This window comes from Mirounga leonina, unplaced genomic scaffold (assembly GCF_011800145.1).
Source record: "Mirounga leonina isolate KUSES-001 unplaced genomic scaffold, KU_Mleo_1.0 Mir_169, whole genome shotgun sequence".
NCBI classification, from domain to species: domain Eukaryota; kingdom Metazoa; phylum Chordata; class Mammalia; order Carnivora; family Phocidae; genus Mirounga; species Mirounga leonina.
Window position 1 is genome coordinate 1,060,085 of NW_023270431.1, and position 19,468 is coordinate 1,079,552.

Sequence of the window (19,468 nt, forward strand, 5' to 3'; positions counted from 1 at the left end):
AATCCATCTGGTCTGGCACTGGTCTAACACACTGAAACATGGATAGTCTATGTAAAATAAGTCCTTAGGAACAAAAGTAATTTTATCTGATCAACACAGTAAAATATATCTTAGATCCCCAGGGTCAAGATTCCCTTCCACATAGGGATTTGAGTCCAAAAAACTTATGAGTAATGTTGAATAATCTTGCCTAAATGTCATACAACAGAACTATTTCTTCTAGTTTTCCTTGTGTATGTATCTTCCAGGGAACTGACATTTGAGTGGTGCTGTACAGTCACTAGGGGAACCTATGAGGATTTAACATCTGGGAGTTTGGAAACAAAAACCCAAACTTCATGCAGCATGTTTATTGAGCCTGCGCCATTTATATTAGTAATGAAGAAAACTGACATAAAATTCACTCACTTTAAGAACCCCCAGTAAAATCAGATAATTATATACTAATTGGTCCCTCAGCTTAAAATATTGTTCAGGCTTCAATTTGGAATACGGCTGGTGATTACCAATATTCTACAGAGGTATATAATATCCCTGTATCTAAAGTGTCTCTTACATCACTTATTCGTCCTATGGGTACTTCACTGAGATTTGTAAATGGTTATCCTCCACGTAAGAGATTTTCCAGCCATGCTCTAGTTCATGATGTAGAGGCTTCATTCACCTATTTGGCCATTAAAGAAGACCCCAACATTCTACGAGTACTCTGAACCTGCTCCTTTGGTCCACCTTCACAGTGAGTAAGGGATTGGGAGGGCTTGGGAGTGTTCTACTTATGTATATTTCCTGTTTATGCTCTTCAACATTTTACGGGGAGAGTTAACTCGATAACCAATTGGCTTTCTGTTACAGCATAAGAATCTTTTTTTTCTTTTTGTTAAAATTTAAATTCAATTAGCCAACATATAGTACATCATTAGTTTCAGATGTAAAGCTCAATCATTCATCAGTTGTGTATAACACCCAGTGCTCATCACATCACATGCCCCCCCCCCTTTTTTAAGATTTTATTTATTTGACAGAGAGAGAGAGAGGAGCACAAACAGGGGGAGCAGCAGAGGGAGAGGGAGAAGCAGGCTCTCCGCTGAGCAGGGAGCACGATGCAAGGCTCGATCCCTGGACCCTGGGACCATGACCTGAGCTGAACGCAGACGCTTAACCTACTGAGCCACCCAGGCGCCCCTCACGTGCCCTCCTTAATGTCCATCACCCAGTTACCCTATCCCCACACCCAAGATCTTAAATCTACTATTAAAAAAAAAAAAGGAGCAACATCTCCTCTTTCAGAAATATTTAATACCTTGCCTTACTGAGGAGTCTTACTTATTACATTCACATTTAGAAGACTATTTAAAGAAGATTACTTCAGGGCGCCTGGGTGGCTCAGTTGGTTAAGCGACTGCCTTCGGCTCAGGTCATGATCCTGGAGTCCCTGGATCAAGTCCCGCATCAGGCTCCCTGCTCGGCAGGGAGTCTGCTTCTCCCTCTGGCCCTCCCCCCTCTCATGTACTCTCTCTCATCCTCTCTCTCTCAAATAAATAAATAAAATCTTAAAAAAAAAAAAAAAAGATTACTTCAAAGATATGCAGAACATTCACTTCTAGAAATGTATTTAAAATCAACAATTCCCCAAAAGCAGCCTATAAAGAGCCATGGTAGGCTGGCTGCGTAGAATCACGAGAGAAACTTTTAAGACTTCAATTTCCTGGGTACCACCACAAACAATTGTGGGAATGTGGCGGGGGGGGGGGGGGGGAGGCTTAGGAACCAGAGTTAAACCTAAAATTTACCTAGGACAGAGCTACATCTGTACCACACATTTTTAGCCTGCTTCTCTAATGTATCATTATTTTGGCTAGACTTTTAAAATGTCCCATACAATGAGGATCACTTAAAGGAAACTCATTATTGGAATCTCCATAGGAAATGAATTCAATTCAGAAAACATTCAAGGGTCATCTACTATATGTCATTTATTATGTTAGATTCTGAAGATATAAATAAGAACATCACTCAGTCCCTGCTTTAAAGGAACCTGAGAATATTGATGATATTATTCATTCTACCAGGTCTTACTCTCAGGAACCAGCTGTACTTTCCTGGAATATCAGCTTGTTTTTAACGTGTAGACAGTATCTGTAGAGAAGTTCCAGAGCCAATTCTGCAAGCCCCCTCTAGGTAAATTTATGAAATCTTATGGAATGCATTCCATACCAATATTAACCTGTTTACCTTATTTTTTCTACCTTTTCAAAAAAAATCGGATATGCTACACAGGTTATGACGACTTCAACAGTTTTTCCAGAAACAATAGTGTACTGCATGTTAACTAACTAAAATTTAAATGAAAAAAAAGATAGTTTTTAGGGGTGCCTGGGTGGTGCAGTTGGTTAAGCAAGTCTGCTTGAGATTCTCTCCCCCTCACCCTCCTCCCCTCCCACTCGTGCTCTCTCAAATAAATAAATCTTTAAAAAAGTTTTTGAATAAGACAGGAGAAACACAAGTAAAAGTGCAAAGCTCTTCTCTCCTTCTGAATAATTTCTCTGTTTTATAAATATAGCTTGGAGCCATACTGTTTAACCAGAGGTATATCTCAGAATTATCTGAGGACCTTTTTAAAAATATATATTCTGGACCCTTCCTTCAGAGGTTCTGATCCCAGTTAAGTCTTAGGTGATCTTACTTAGGTGGAGTGTGCTGTTTATACTCACAAAAAAATTCCCCAGGTATAGACCGGATACACCGTAGTAAAGAACTATTGAATAGATCTCTAAACATAAGTGTTCAGGTAAGTTTTTCTTTGCAGTAAGTACGTGTAAGGAGGTAGCATGAAAAGAACCAAATAATTTTTGGTTCCATCATTTATTACTTAGTTTCAGTAAAACAAGGAATGGTACTAGAGAAGTGAGTTCTATGGATTTCTTGGTCACATGTAAGCAGAAGTGGAACAAATACTCATTTAATTAATACTATATAAACCAATATTCTTATTTGGAATATCACTCAGTAGAAACTGACTTTAATAGTTCTCATGTTATAGCTTTATTGAGAAGATTTTTGAGGAAAGAAAAATCACTCTGATGAATTTTATGAACAAGATTTCCTCATATTACTTCCACTAGTCACTCGTAATTCTAGTGCACACCTGAGAGATTTAAATATAGGTTCTCTTTAATATGCTGAAAATATTATACCAAATTGAGCAAATTACTCTGGAAACTGTGAAGAGAAGTAAGATGACACGGGCATTAAAGTAAACTTTCTCTACTAATGATTGGGGAGATAAGTGGTTCCAATAAACATTAATGAGTTCCCTTATACAACTGTGGTATGTTAAATTGCCCTGCAAGAGAGGATGGACTTCTTAATAGGATATATAAAATAATACAGTAGTAGAAACCAATCTTTTAAACAATAATCTCACTCCCCAAATTTATAGACTTAGCACATTCTATTCCTACAAACTCAAAGTGTATGCTTCTAGCAATTCTATAGGTGACACAATGTTTCCGATTCAGGCAGTTATTGCCACTACTTTCTAAAAACCCAGCCTGGAAGATAATTATCATAATAGTTATATATGAACTGACCATTTCTGTCTCTTTATTTTTTAGTTATTCTGATTCCTCTCAAAAATACATCTCCATCCTCAAGTACTTTTTTTAAATACTAAAAAGAAAGACATGAAAATATATGCCTAATACCTACTCCTGGTTTTTTTTAAATTACAAAACAGCATTTACAGTATATGGTAGGAAGTATTAATCAGGATAAAGGGTATGGGGCATATAGATGTGGCCTTTTATACAGAGAGAATATAAGATAACAAATGCAAATGGGAGGGCAAAGTTGTCTAGTCCTCTCAGACAGGAATATTAATGCGGAATATGTATTAGTTTGAAAGGAAATAAAATGTGTTAAGTCTGTAAATTTAGTCTTGTGAAAGACAAGATGAAAAGAAGGAGACCGCACAGCACTTAATATTTTGTTGCCACAAAATGTAAGTGAGCCAAAAACAGAGTTGGAGCCTAACCAATGAATGCAGGATTCACCTTCATCTGAGTGCTTAGGTACCACTATCACTTATGCCAATTAGGCAGCCATGTTCTCCCACTAGTAAGGTAAGAACAGACACATGCAAATGGTGTGCATAAAAGTTAGTGGAAGTATAACAAAGCAGCTCCATTGGGGTAAGTTCTCGGGATTGGTTTGAGGAGGATATGTACCAAAGACAAGGAATGGAATCACAAAGGGATGGAATTGGCTCAAAAATGAAAAGAATTATAATGTACATACTGTGATTTGAGCACAAAAATCTCTTGATATCTACTGAGTCATTTCTTATGGAAGCAGACAAAGTCACTGTAAAGAAACTGCATTACTGTGAAACCACAGACCTTCATGTAGTCTACAAGGTAGCTCTTAATGTATGGAAAGAAATACAGTCGTGCATCATGGTAGAGCTTACCACACTACAATGGTGGTATTCAGATATACTATATTGCATTTGAGGATCATAATATTGGTATCTTTGTTGGTATAATACCATTATCTTGGTCTTTTAAAAATTCTGAATCAATGCCTGTTAACATCAAGATCAAGGACTCAACTAATCAATTTATATGAAAACAAGTTAACAAGTCTGGACAGATCTGTGTGTGCCTGCTTTACTCACAATACCATATTGTGGTACTGTACATCTTCCACTGAGAGAATAATTTCTTCTAAAGTTCAAATGATAATGCTAAAATTCACCAAAGTAGTTACTGCTGTATGGGAACTGGTCTGTAAAAGATGAAATTAAGCAAACACCTAAAATGCTTTTTTTTTTTTTCTTTCTAAAATGGTTTCTTAAAAAATAAAAGACAAAACACACAGATGTTGAATAAAAAGGACATTCAAAAAGATCCACTCAGAGTTATGAAACAGAGAAATGAGTTTGCAAAAATATCTGTATTTATCTCTTCCCACTCCTCCAACTACTACAGAGAAATAGCACTTTTTCACAGTAGAAAATATGTTGCCCTAAAATATATGAACAACTCTGTGATGATGAAAGTAATCTTCAAAAAAAAAAAAAAAATCGGAAGACATTTTATTTTCAATTTTGCTAGAACATGTTTATTCTTGTACTGTTTACTCTGAACATTTTATTGATTTCATCAGCTAATAACTTTAGAATATTTTTAAATATTAAATACTTAGTTTCAGCTAATTTTTTAATTTTAAAAATTCTGATAAAATCAAATAACTGCTCTATAACAATAGCATAATTACACAAAATATTACATAAAGTATTATACAAAATATATACAGATATACCAATAATGCTATTTTGCTCAAATGGGAAATTACTAAAGTAAAGTAAAAAGTTCACTCTCTCGATAGCTTTGGTGAAAAGGTTTGGATTACTTGCTGGTTTTCATGGCTTTTCTAAGCTTCTGGCCAAGAAGGGTCAGACCCAATCAAAATGGGCAGGATGGATAGAGAAAGAGCAGAATCATCTCATTTAACTTGAAAAAGGTATATATGAATACAGCAGTGCCTGTCAAAGGGGTAAACTAAATTGTTATCAGTGGCAACTCAGAGGAGTGATGGAATTTCAGATGATTTTTACTGTCTTCTTCATACTTTGACATAATTAAACTTCTTTTTTAAATGAGCATATCTTATTTTTATAATAAAGTATCAATAATAAATATATTGATAATAAAATACAATTTAATCAAAAGGTACTAACCTGTTGTTACAGAAGACTCTGACTCCCTCAATTTCTGAGATGCTAAAAGTTTTTCCTGCAAAGCTTTCTGGGCAAGTTGCGCATCCCATTCTTCTAGTTCTTTTTCAAATCGCTGGTTGTCTTCCTCAACAAAATCTCTTAAATCCGGTGGTAATGTTTCTATTCCAACAAGAGCCTGCCCAGTTTCTTTATTTAACTCCTCTGCAAATCATATTTCAAAAACTAATATAAAATTAAGAATTAAAGGAAAAATGCAAAGCTCAAAACAGGATGCATTTCAAATGGGATTTAAAGCATGAATTATTACCATTTAACAAATCAATATTAAAAATTAAAAGAAAACTCAAACAAATGCTTAGATAAGCAATGATGCAAATATTTGATAATCTATTATAGGAAATGTTCTCAGCTTTTTTTTTTAATCTCTAGATTAAGAGTAAAAAAAAAACGGAACAGGATATAAAGCCAAAATCATTTGCTACTCAAATATTGACATAGTACTGCATTTTCGATTTTAATAAAATACTAGATGTTTGATTATTCATAAAATAAAAATCACAAAATGAGATAACTCATAACCTTATTAAACTCAAAACAGAACTAAAATTCTTTTTCATCCAAAGCAGTTAAGCACAGCAATATACTTACAGGCAATTTGAAAACTAATCAATATAGCAAGATTTTCAAAAACGTTACAGAAGTGGTATTTAAGAGAGTTACTGAACTTCTGCACACATACAAAATACACTGTAGCTTTCCATCGTAAGTGGACCACCTAGCTAGTGTTGCTGAATGGTTAAACACAAAAGGAAAGTTGATTTTTATCAGTTTGAACAAAACTTTATTAAGTACTTTCTACATGCAAAGCCTGTATTAGAATATAAGAAATAAAATGATTAAGACATAATATGACATGGTCCCTGGCTTTGAGAAGGTTAGAGTGAAGTGGAAAAGACAAGTTGACATACAATTCCAACACACATAAGTGCCCCATAGAGGTATGCTATGAGAACACAAGGAGAGGTATTTTCTGGTAGAAGTAAAAAAAAAACCTTGGCAGAGCAGATGACACCTGAATTGAATCTTGACAGATGAGCAGAAATTAGACAAAAGAAGAAAGAAAAAAGAACATTCCCTCCAAAAAATAAAAAACATAAAAACTAAAGTTATAAATGTGTGAAATCATTTGGTGTGAAGAGAATACAACAAGCAGTTCAAATATCAGTAAAGTATATATAGTTTGAAATGGACAACATTTATAAACGAAGCTTGAAAGACAGAGGCCAGAAAATGGAGGCCTATATATTAGGTTAAGGAGCTTAAATATGAGTCAGTGCATGATGTGGTCCTTAAAGGGATTTTGGCGAGGAGAAATAGGTCAGATTTGCATTTTTTAAATTTTTTTAATTTTTATTATGTTAATCACCATACATTACATCATTAGGGTCAGATTTGCATTTTATAATAGTTACTAAATAGTTAACTTTGAATACAAAATAATATTTCAATTGTCAGCCCTGATTACATTACTCTTCAATTCCAGTTTCTCACTTAGAATAAGCTAACCGCATTTCCTAATCATAACCATCACCCTCTGAGTCAATTACACTTAAATAATCACACCAGAGACCAGAGTCACATAAAAGACCTACTTATTTGGGTGCCTGGGTGGCTCAGTTGGTTGGGCGACTGCCTTTGGCTCAGGTCATGATCCTGGAGTCCCGGGATCGAGTCCCGCATCGGGCTCCCTGCTCAGCAGGGAGTCTGCTTCTCCCTCTGACCCTCCCCGCTCTGATGTGCGCTCTCTCTCTCTCATTCTCTCTCTCAAATAAATAAATAAAATCTTTAAAAAAAAAAAAAGACCTACTTATTTAAAAATATAGATTACCCTATATATTTCATGTGCTTACCTTTTATTAAGAATTGTGCCTTATCATTTATGTACATTAAACAGTATGCACTGGCATTTCTATAACCACCAAAAGAGTCCCTCACTAGCTCTTCCCATGATGATTTTGTCACAGCAATATCATTGTACTTCATCCACCTGTTTTCACGATGATCAAAAATATATGCCCAGTAGTGCCCGGCATTAGCTTGGCCTTCATGAACTAAAACAGCATGTAAGCGATAAGGAACCTAAATATGAAAACAGAAGAGTTAAGCCACAGTTAAGCAGTCTATTAATACCACATTCCATGAAACCCATAAACTATCTGATTGAAGAATACCATAGAAAACTGGCTGTGATTAAAATTTTGAAAAAAATACACTATGAAATAAAAAGGGGGGAGATAAATAAGTTAATGACATGTAAAGCAGGTGTATAAATAGGATATTTTTGAAACTTTGAAAATTTCTTTCAAATGAACTTATGATGAATATTTTATATATAGTATGATTCGTCCAAACCTTCACAATTATAACTTGATGACTGAATTAGCAATATGGCCTACATAATGTATACCGAAAGTTAAAATGTAACTGAGCCCTGTACTTCTCCCCCAAATCTTAACATCCTTAAATAACCATATAATTTCTCCCATAGGACTTTCTGTAAACACTAAGACCTTCTGAAAATTTTTGCTAAGTTTTACTGTAAAATAATAAAAAAAGTAAACAATAAATATACTATGAGAATACAACTCGATGTTAATATGGAATCTTTAAGATCAGCAATTTTATAAAAAACATTAAGAAAAATTAGCTTAAGAATTAGGTTAATCATACAAATAAAAATATGTAATTTTGGCAATACTTACCAACTTAAAATTTAACTTACTTGGATCATAGATTTGTCAGAGTACATTAGTTCAATTGTTCGATGGATTCTGGATATGCTTTCCTGCAAATCTAAGGATAGAAGATGTGATTTAAAATGATTAACATCAAGTACGTCTCTACGAAACATAAGATAGTAACTAATGGTTTTCCTACCAATATGTTACAGGAATAAGGAAAAATTCCTAAAATTGTTCATAGAAATACTACTATTTGGAGTCTGTATAAAACGAAATATAGTTCTCCTTAATAAAAGATATAGCACAAGTGCATAATTAAAAACCAAAACAAATATGATTCACTTAGAAAATGTGCCGAGCCTATAAAAGTGAACTTTATTCAAATCTATAAAGGAAAAGTGTCAATAGAAATGGAACATAAAGCCCCTTACATATTTATTTAAAACAGGAAAACTATGGAATGAAATAAAATAACTTTGCCACAAACCTCCTATATACATATATGTCATTCAATAAAAATCTACCACAATCACCAATGGAAACAATGTTGAAACTGCCATTACTTATTACTTCTACTTCCAGTAGAAATCCATTCTACAAAATTATTCACAGCTATATTGCACATAACAATAAAAAAATTAGAGACAACCTAAAGATCTATTAATGGGGAAATGGTTAAATTATAGTATAACCTATACTACGAAAAGCCACTGAAAAGAATTGGGAAGAAACCATGAAAGACTACGGAAAAATACTAGTAACTTCAGAGTGGGGAAAGACCTTTTTCTGAGCCTGACAGAAAATCCAGTAACCATAAAGGAAAAGATAAGATTCTCTCCCCAAACTGAAGAAAATTTACATTATAAAAACAAAACAAAACCAACACCAAAAAAAGTCAAATGATAAAGACAATTAAGAAAATAGTATCTACAGCAAACACTATAGGCAACAGGTTAATATCCATAATATCAAAGTTTCTATTGAGCATTAAAAGATAAATGGTTCGATATAAAAAATGGGTGAATGCCACAAGAAATTTATAGAAAAACAGAATTTCACTCAAAATTAAGGAAATGCAAATTAAGATACTAACATACCATTTTTTTCAATGTTCAGGCTACCACAATTTAAAAAGTACCCAAGGCTAAGGAAGATGTTGGGAGTCAGGCTCTTCCACATAGTGGGAATAAAAACTGGTTCAATGTCTTGGGAAGGAAATTTTTAAAACAGTTTAATTTAAAATATATACACTTTGGACCAGAAATGACACTTCTAAGAATATATCCTACTCACAAAGTGTGTCAATATATATGTAGAAGGTCAGCACTACTTGTAGTATCAATATAGAAATTAAATAAAGTACATCTTACTCAGATGTAGAATGTAATTATTATTATTATACAATAGTTGAAAAAACAATGTTAACAGGTAATAACAGGGATAAAAGAGAAGAAACAAATATTCCAAGGAAAATCTTACCCAATCCATTGTATTACTATGGTCCAAAGTATTAGGTATTAAGGTTCCTACCCTTATCGGATGAATGTCTCTCAAGTTCCTCAAACTTAAATTTTCCTCAAACTTAAAATGGCCAAAAGTGGACTCATCTTAATCCTACTTCCTCCCCTGAGGTGGGGACCTGCTCACCCACCAGTCTGCCCTTTTCCAAAGTATATTCCATCTCTCTATTCATACCAGCATGAGGAACTAAGGGAATAGTCCCTAATTCCTCCCTTTCTCTCTCACCTCTTGTCAATGATCTACCTTTGTCAGTTTTCTCCAAAGAGTAGATCATATCCGTTCCTTTCCTTCCTCAATGCCACTACCTTGGTGTCAAAAGCTTCCTAGCTTCCACCCTTCAGAATGTAATCTTATAAAAACAAACACAATCTGCCAAGTCCAGTAAAAAATTATTTAATACCTAGTACAGTGTTCAGGAAACACAGTGTGCTCAATAAATGTTTACTAATGAATTCAAACGTAAAAATATTCCCTTATATATGAAAAATACTAAGGGAAACATTTATAGCTACTAATGCTAATTGTTAGTTGCCATCATGCCCTATTTATGTTACATTATATTATATTAGGACTGCTCTTTATTTACATATTGTCTATAATGAGTCAAGTTGGGCATCTAAAATCCAACAATCCATATTGTTTAAAATAATTCCAATCTTTTGGTATAAAAGAGTAGCTCCTAGATTTTTCTTTTTTCATAGGATAAAATGAGATGGCAGTAATAGGATATTATATTTTGCCATGTAAGGAAAAATTATAATAAAATAAATATAAATATAATAAAATACTAACATCGCTTCATTTAAAAAAAGAAAAAGGACATTTTAAAAACAGTAAAGTAGCAAAGATATAATTTCAGAATAAAGGAGAGTCCCTTCCAAGAAAGGCCAGATGGCAACTTAACACCAACACATACAAACACACACGTGTACACTCATACTCCCCACAGAGCACCGTCCTCATTTTTCTTATTTTGCTACATGCCAGTTAAAACACATTACAGACTGGCACTGAGCTCACAGATCATATCTGGAAATCTCTGTTAGTGCAGATTTAAAATTAAAATTCACATTTCTGGGGTGCCTGGGTGGCTCAGTTGGTTAAGCATCTGCCTTTGGCTCAGGTCACGATCTCAGGGTCCTGGGATCCAGCCCAGCATTGGGTTCTTGGGCTCCCGGATCGTCAGGGAGTCTGCTTCTCCCTCTCCCCCTGCTCATGCTCTCTCTTTCTCTCTCTCTCTCACAAATAAATAAAATCTTTTAAAAAAATAAAATTCACATTTCTAATTCTTAAATCTAAAAAAAAATTGTTTTATCACTTTAACTCATTACACAAACATTAGGGAGAGGATGTAATTGACAAATACCTAATTTAATTGTATGAGGTTTCACCAATGGAGTAGCTGTGAATACCAGTTTGATATAAATTTAGAGCATTAAATGAGAAAATCAGACCACCTGCTATGTCATTAATCAACTAAGTAGTCCAGAGGAAATCTGTTGGTCTCTCTGAATCTGATATTAAGATCATAAAAACAGGTAGTCAGGCTAGTTTCTCTTATAGAAAACACTTCCTAGGAAAAAAAAATACGTTATAATATTTACATATGAAATCCAAAGGTGATTTCCCTTCTTAATTTTAACATTGTACATATCCATCTGAGGCGACAGTAGCTCTGCTGTGAGAAGCTTCTTACCTCTGGTGTCATTTTCTATTTCTGTCCTCCAGCGATGTAAACAGCTTTCTAGCACAGAAAGCTCTTCTTCTGTTATGTGTCTTGGTGCTGGATGCATGGGCAAATCTGGGGGTATCCGAGACTGAGTGAATGGTTTATGTATTACTGATCTCGATGAAATGGCAGCTATTGATGTAGGTGATGTGCTTGGCAGTTCTGAAGAAGGGGCTCCCTGTTGTTCTGTTGTGCTATATTTTTAAAGCATAAAATATTTATTATTAAACTTTCCGAGTTGAAGCTCTGGACAAAAATTGTGCCAAACACATAGCATTAAATTGGCTTATAATTTCAAAAAGAAAAAGCCTTTAAAAAAAGAGAGAGAGAAATATGTGGATTAATTTAATATCCAATGAGATTCTTAATATATGAGGAATTCATTATTATCAGGATGAAATTGTGGCTTTATAGAAGAAATAGTTTCATCATTTCAATAAATCTTATGTATACCAGAATTATATGATACTGATCAGCTTACATTACAGGAAAAACTAACTTAACAATACTTTCATGGATAAAAGGTGGAAATCTGTACCAAAATAACACATAATTCTGAACAGAAAAAAAATATGAAAATTTCAATCCACAACCATAGAATCTATTGAAACAGTGAACTAAGAAAGCAACCAGAATATACACAATCTTCTAAGTGAATCTAATATGTTTAGAGTCCACTAAAATAAATCACAATGTACATTTTACGAAACCCTCTTTAAAGGCATCAATTACATTACTATGTAATACAAGTAACATAGCTGGCTCTGAATCAGGAAAACTTTTTACCTTGGTAATGTCTGTGGTGTGGAACCACTAGGTGGGGAACTAGCATCAATATCCTCAATGGGAGATGTACAAACAGGTTTACTTGAAGCAAATTCCAATGCATACTGTAGAACATCTACCAAGGGGAATCGTTTGGGACCCGAACCGTAGCTTAAATATCTGTTAACCATAAAATGCATACATGCTTTTAGTTGTATATAAAGCACATTTGCTTGTTTTTAATAATTGTTATAAAACATGATAAAAAACACTTTAATAAATCTTCAACAATGCAATTAATTTTGCTTTCAAATGAAGATGTTAAAACTGAAGATACATTCAAGAAAAAACTTAAATGGTCCCCAAATTAAGGAAAACAAAGTTGATTACAACTGAATGTGTCTGTATCCCATTATAAATTTTAAATGCTGCTCTAAGGTGTAACCCAATAGGAAAATGAAAACTGACAGTTCCATTTCCTGAGACTGTTTTTATTTTTAGATCTGTCATCTGGTCTCATGATTACGATGGTAACTAATATTATCCTCCTACCTTTTACTACCTCTGATTAGTTTTAATATGATTACTGATACCTTTTAGAAATAAAAATTATTGAAATATAATACATTATTTTTATTTAAAAAGTTTGGGGCTACTAATTTTCAAATTAATACTAAAACAAATACTAAAATACAGATTAATCAGAGGTTGCAAACTGGGATCTCTCAGGCCACATTTCAGCCTGTAGACTTCTAATTACAGAACATCTGACTGTCTAGATTCCAGCGTCTTCTGGGAAGCTATCAAAAACAGTGAGAGATATTCACACATGGCATCACACATGATACCACCCGCTAGTGCAGATGGTAAGCACTCCTTCTCCACAGGGATATGCACTCTAGGCTCCCCTTGCCCACCAGTTTACACTTGACTTGCTTTTCTTCTTAACAAAGTCTCCATGAAGCCCTAGTAGGCATGTGAGTTTGTATCTTCTGTATCAGGCAGAAAAACTCAGTCACCATTCATTTTAATGGAAATCTCAAGAGTGAAGTTTAATCTCATACAAGAAGAAACCTTAAAATTTAGATTAGTTTAACTTTTTTTTTTTTTAAATAATTTCTTCACCCAATGTGGGGCTCAAACTCATGACCCAGAGATCAAGAGTCACATGCTCTACTAACTGAGCCAGCCAGGTGGTCCTTTTTTTGGATTTTTTTTTTTTTAAGATTAGTTTAACTTTGTATGTATTCTCAGCACCATGAGCATTATCAGTGGACAATGAAAATATTTAATTTTAAACACTAAGATAACCACTAATGCCAACTATGAATTATTTTAGTTTCTAACAAACTCAGAACTAAACTATACAAGCAAAATATGAATCCAGAGTAATTACTACTAGAATTATAAATTGCTCAAAGCAAACTTAAAATGAAATATTCCAGAGAGTCACTAAAAATATGACTTCCTATAGTTAGCTTATAATTTCATAAAAGTTACAATACCTTTCTAGTCTTTGTTGTAATACTGTGAGGTAATCTTTTAGTCTCTTGATTTCTTCCCTCTTAATTCTTGTTATTTCTCTGTTTCTGTGCATATATCTATCAGGAAAAAGAAAAATAACAACATTACCATTGTAAATAACATGGAAATAGATACAATATTAAGTCTAGCCAACACAACAAAAGATCAATTCATCTAAAATTCTACAGTGAAATATCAGACAACACAAGAGTATTCCTTAAAATTCTTAACAATTGCAATACCAATACAAAAATAAATTTAACTTCCTTATAACATTATTCCCAGTAACTATACTTTTCTAAATAGAATGAGAACTCCATTTTCCTTGACAAATAGTATTATGCAAAAAAGTAAAGATTAATTCTAAAGAAATTAAGCAAAATTTTTCTCTAAACATAATAATACTTTACTTGGTTACTAAACAGTTTCAAAACTAAGTCATGCTGTATACCAAACCATACCTGTCCAGATACAACACCTGAGGAAATTCTAATTTGTTGTGAATTTTTTCTGGTCTTCCCAATGCCTGATTGAATTCAAATCTTGACAATTCAAATGTTAACACAGGTGGTAGTTTGGTGAACCAATGCTGAAAGAAAACAACAACAAAAAACCTTACTCCCACCTTCTGTTTCCTCCACTGCAGTATTAGGCACATGGTGTCAGCCCTGGCATTTTTATATGTATCATCACAATGCTGACACCACAAACACATGATGAGGTACGCAATTTAGTTAAAGGCCAACTTCTCCCAAAAGTTTTCCACACCTCTTGAAAATTCCAAGGATGGAAATAATACCCAACCAGGGGAAAAAAAAAAATTTCTAACAACTCTCCTTCTTCCATAATAATTTTTTACATTAAAATTTCTAACCTAAAGTGACAGACATTAGTTAAAATTACGGCTTAGTAGCTCAAATTTTCTGGCTTCTTCAATATTATGTCACTATTACTACCAAGAATGGTACATATACTTATTAATCAACCACACTTCAAAAACCTTGACAAAGAAACTTGTAGATGTAGTAAACACACACACACACACACAAATTTATTTTTACAGCGTAAATGATCACAATTCTTACTAAAAACTAGGAACTGATATTCCCTTGTTTTAAATTTAATTTTCCTACTGGAATTCTGACTAATTTAAGAAAAGATCTATTACTAATATGGAGTTTATACGAATGGTAACTATATTTGATGACTAGTGTTTAACCAATTGAATGCCTCATTGCTATGAGCCAATTCCTCCACAAACTGGCAACTTTTCAGTTAAGCATGAAATGTAACAAAACTACAAAAGAGAATTATTTTCATAAAAAAGATTCCAGTTTTACATAAACATATTTTTAAAGAGAAATGGACAAAAATGTGTGAATCACCAAATACAGAAGTATAAAATAATGTAACAAATATTTTTAAATGCTTATTATAAACCACATAATGTACTACTGTAAAAAGTAACTGCCATACATTACATGGTGTGACATTTTCAAGTGGTACAAAACGGCCACCACACAAATATCAACTAGCTAAGAGCACACTAATTTCAATTCAAACATCCAAAAAAAGCAGAACAGTGCACATCTGGCAAACTGGATTTGACTAAGATCTTGAAAGTTGCTACTTTTCTCTAAATAAAGCTAATAAAAATGGTTATTCAAAACTATTTCTCCCTCCCAAAATGCTAAAGCTTATGTGAATTGAAATTTCCTGAGTTAGACTTGGTTTATCTTTAACAAAAAGTTGAAGTTTAAGAAATGTGTCTTATATGGCTATTAAAACTGAAGTTTACTAGAGGAAGTTACAATCTCAGGAAACAAACTGAGGGTTGCTGGAGTGGGGGGCGGGGATGGGGTGGCTGGGTGATGGATATTGGGGAGGGTATGTGCTATGGTGAGTGCTGTGAATTGTGTAAGACTGATGAATCACAGACCTGTACCTCTGAAACAAATAATACATTATATGTTAAAAAAAAAAAAAGATAGTAGGAAGGGAAAAATGAAGGGGGCGGAATTGAAGGGGGAGACGAACCATGAGAGACGATGGACTCTGAGAAACAAACTGAGGGTTCTAGAGGAAAGGGTGGAGGGGGGATGGGTTAGCCTGGTGATGGGTATTAAAGAGGGCACGTACTGCATGGAGCACTGGGTGTTATACACAAACAATGAATCATGGAACACTACATCAAAAACTAATGATGTAATGTATGGGGATTAACATAACATAGTAAAATTAAAAAAAAAAAAAAAGACCTAGTATCAGAAGATTCTCTTTAAGTTTTGAAATTTCTTGAGCAAAGTCTGCTTATTTTTTTTGTTCTCACATGGCACTGGAAAGAATTTTACTTAATTCTAATACACACCTAAAATTAGTATTAAGAATTAGAACATACCCCATACATATCACAAAGAAAACTTTTGATGCCTTAGGATAATATTCTCTACTCCATTTTATGATACTAAAATAAGTAAGTAGGTTTCAAGAACTATCACTTTCATATTTTATTGCAGTATTTTAAATGTCACCATTAAAATTAAATAGTTACATACTTTAATTCATGGAAACCTACCATGGCCAATAGAAATAAAATCACCCAAACTGGGGGTATGCTTCTCGGTAGACCATGAAAAGTCCAGGAAATAACTTCCATACCTTAAGAAAGAATGTTCATAATAGTTATGTACTATGTCTCTGTTGTGAATGTATTTCCTTTAACAGCAGTGACAGTTTTTTCCTACAGGAGTGGAAGGATTTTACTTTCTTATTCTAAAGCTGATGGGGATAGGAAGAGATAGCCGGACATTCCCCTAATTCATCTTAGAAAATATATGGGTTTGTCTAGCTCTGTGATTTTAGGATTTTAAGTATAGCAGTATATAACTAGAATTTTAAATATACAACAATGAGATGTTCTTCTTTCAAAATATTATTTTTCCATTCAATAAAAAACTGTATTTGCTTCTCCAACTGGTATGCCATGCTGTGAGACACAGGTCATTAAAGGTAAGTATCATGCTTATAGTTTCCATGTCTTTATAAACATTTTATTATTATTTATTATCATATTATATTATATAATGAACCTACAGAAATAATAGATTAGGGTAGTTAGTGAATAAAAAAAATATAATCAACATGGGCAACAAAAGTGCTTTCAAACTTATTATGACTATAAATCTAACTTAGCAAAAATATTTTCCAGAGAGAATTAATCATCTTTATGAGTTGTAATAGCTGACTTTTTATTAATATGTTTTAAATACCTTGCTTTTGTGAGATTACATGAATGCAGGAAGCAGGGGACAGAAAAATCAGACCTACCATTTCAAATTCCCACAGAACATCAAACAAAACCAGGATATAAATCAAGCACGAGAAGCAAACAGTTCCTATCCCAACTTGAAAATTTGTTTTAGTCATTTAATTGGGTTCACCCATTTGCCCTTTTACTCTAAAAGATAAATTTCCCATATAACATCTACATATATCTAATATGGTATATGTAGGTACTGTTTCTCTAGTTTTTCAAGTTCCATAAAGTTTCTTTTAGCACTTTGACTATAACTTAGTACAACTTTGTGAAGGGAACTTTGGCAGTACTTTTATTTTTAAATGAGTATGCCTGGTGACCAAAAAATTCCACTTCTGACTATCTTTCATTCCTAAGTTCTCAAGGGTATTTATAGAAAGACATTCCTTGAAATAATTCTTTGTCCAACTACTGTCTCACAGAAGAATGAAATAAATTTAATTTTAGAAATACAGGCTATGTGATACTATGCAGGTTTTAAAAAGAATGGTGTAAAGCCATATATATTGATGTGGAAGGATGCTTATGATATACTGGTGAGTGAAAAATGCAAGTCACAGGACAGTATGAACAAATACAAATACTTATATGTGCATAGCAATAGTCTAAAAGGAAATGTACCTGAAATTTTTTTGCTCCAATAGGCAATCAAAAAAAAAAACAAAAAAAACCTCCAGGTTTCCTAGAAAGTTTGATCCATCTATAAATTGCACACCATTTCATTCAAAGTTGTGATTTAGAAAAATATTTTATAAGTAGTTATCTTACATATAATCATTTTTAATTTATTCAGTTATCTCTTGGTACGGCATTCCAGAAATTTAAACTCTTACAGGCCACTGGATATTTTAACATGAGTGATTCAGGAGACTAGAGGTTTTCCTAAATTACTTAACCAGAGCTATTTCAGCAAAAGAGATGTTTCCTGTATCAAAGTAAAATCAGTAACTTTTACTAAATAATAGTTTAAGAGATAAAAGGTATTATCATCAGGGACAATGTTAATTTACAAACAAGCCTAAAATGTTACTCATTGGTGTTTATAGATACTTAAGAAGAAACAGAACAGTTATCCTGAAGGACATAATGAAATAAGACGATAATTTAAGTACACTACTAAAAACTTTTAAGATAGTCTACTTTAGCCAGTGATAGTCTCTTAAACCAGGCTGAATTATTATTGAAACTATTGTGTCCTACAAATCTAGGCAACTAGTAATAGGAATACAGGTAAATGAATTTGCTCTTATTAAGAATGCTTACAAACTGCTGAATTCAGAGGAGACAAACCACTGTATCTGTTAGGCTGGATGTAAAAACCTAGGCAGAAAATATATACGGGCATTCAGAGTATGAAGCCAAAGATGGAGGGCAAACTAGATTTTTTAAAATAAATAATGAAATTCAGATTCAGTATAAAAGCTGGGAATACATAAGAAGGATCATTTACCAATAAACCAATGTATATTTCACTTACAAGCTACTTTGACAGTGTAAGGAAAATGCCATCCCTTTTCCTGCCCAAACCCATCCTTTTGTTTAATAGAAAAGAGATCACACTTTAGGCAAGGGGTCTGCTTTCCTGTTCCATTATGGGATGCTGACAGAGTCCCAATCTTTAGAGACCAATCAGTAAAATAAATAAGCTTAATTTAAATATTCTTAATTGGAGGTCTATCTGGGTATCACTGGTGGAGCTCTTGGGCCCAAGTACCACATTCCTACCCTATATTCAGATTTGACAGCTTTGAAGTAGGGCCTAGGCATCTGCTGAGAATCACTTATGTAGGTGATCTATGATGTAGAGAGAAAAACTACCTCAAATATTTTCTCTCTCTTTCCCTCCCTCTCCCCCTCTTAAAAAAAAAAAAAAAGCCAGAAAATAGTAAATGTAATTTATTTTTTTTATTTGGGTATATAAGGGAAGAGAAGGAAATGAGGATGAAGTTACAACAGGAAAGAGTTAATTATCTTTTTTAAAAAGCACATATTCAGATAAAAGCAATTTATTTTCAAAGATACAAGAACTCAGTCCCTGTTTAGAAAAACACAGAGATATCATCACCTAACATTTATTAAGCACCCATTTGGGGATAAAGTCCTCAGAAACTTTTTTGATAACACTGAGACAT

At 33.4% G+C, this 19,468-nt stretch overlaps 1 protein-coding gene across 4 annotated transcripts in view; it reads right to left on the reverse strand.

Annotated features, from left to right (window-relative positions):
* USP25 (ubiquitin specific peptidase 25) overlaps positions 1-19,468 on the reverse strand; it is a 129,529-nt gene that overhangs the window by 31,922 nt on the left and 78,139 nt on the right. For all 4 annotated transcript variants that reach the window (XM_035015123.1, XM_035015122.1, XM_035015124.1 and 1 more), the window contains 7 exons: positions 14,482-14,609; positions 14,002-14,097; positions 12,518-12,676; positions 11,699-11,925; positions 8,523-8,593; positions 7,651-7,879; positions 5,741-5,941 (listed from right to left, as the gene is read on the reverse strand). In XM_035015123.1, the coding sequence (XP_034871014.1) occupies positions 5,741-5,941; positions 7,651-7,879; positions 8,523-8,593; positions 11,699-11,925; positions 12,518-12,676; positions 14,002-14,097; positions 14,482-14,609 (1,111 nt within the window). The remainder of the gene's footprint in view (positions 1-5,740; positions 5,942-7,650; positions 7,880-8,522; positions 8,594-11,698; positions 11,926-12,517; positions 12,677-14,001; positions 14,098-14,481; positions 14,610-19,468) is intronic.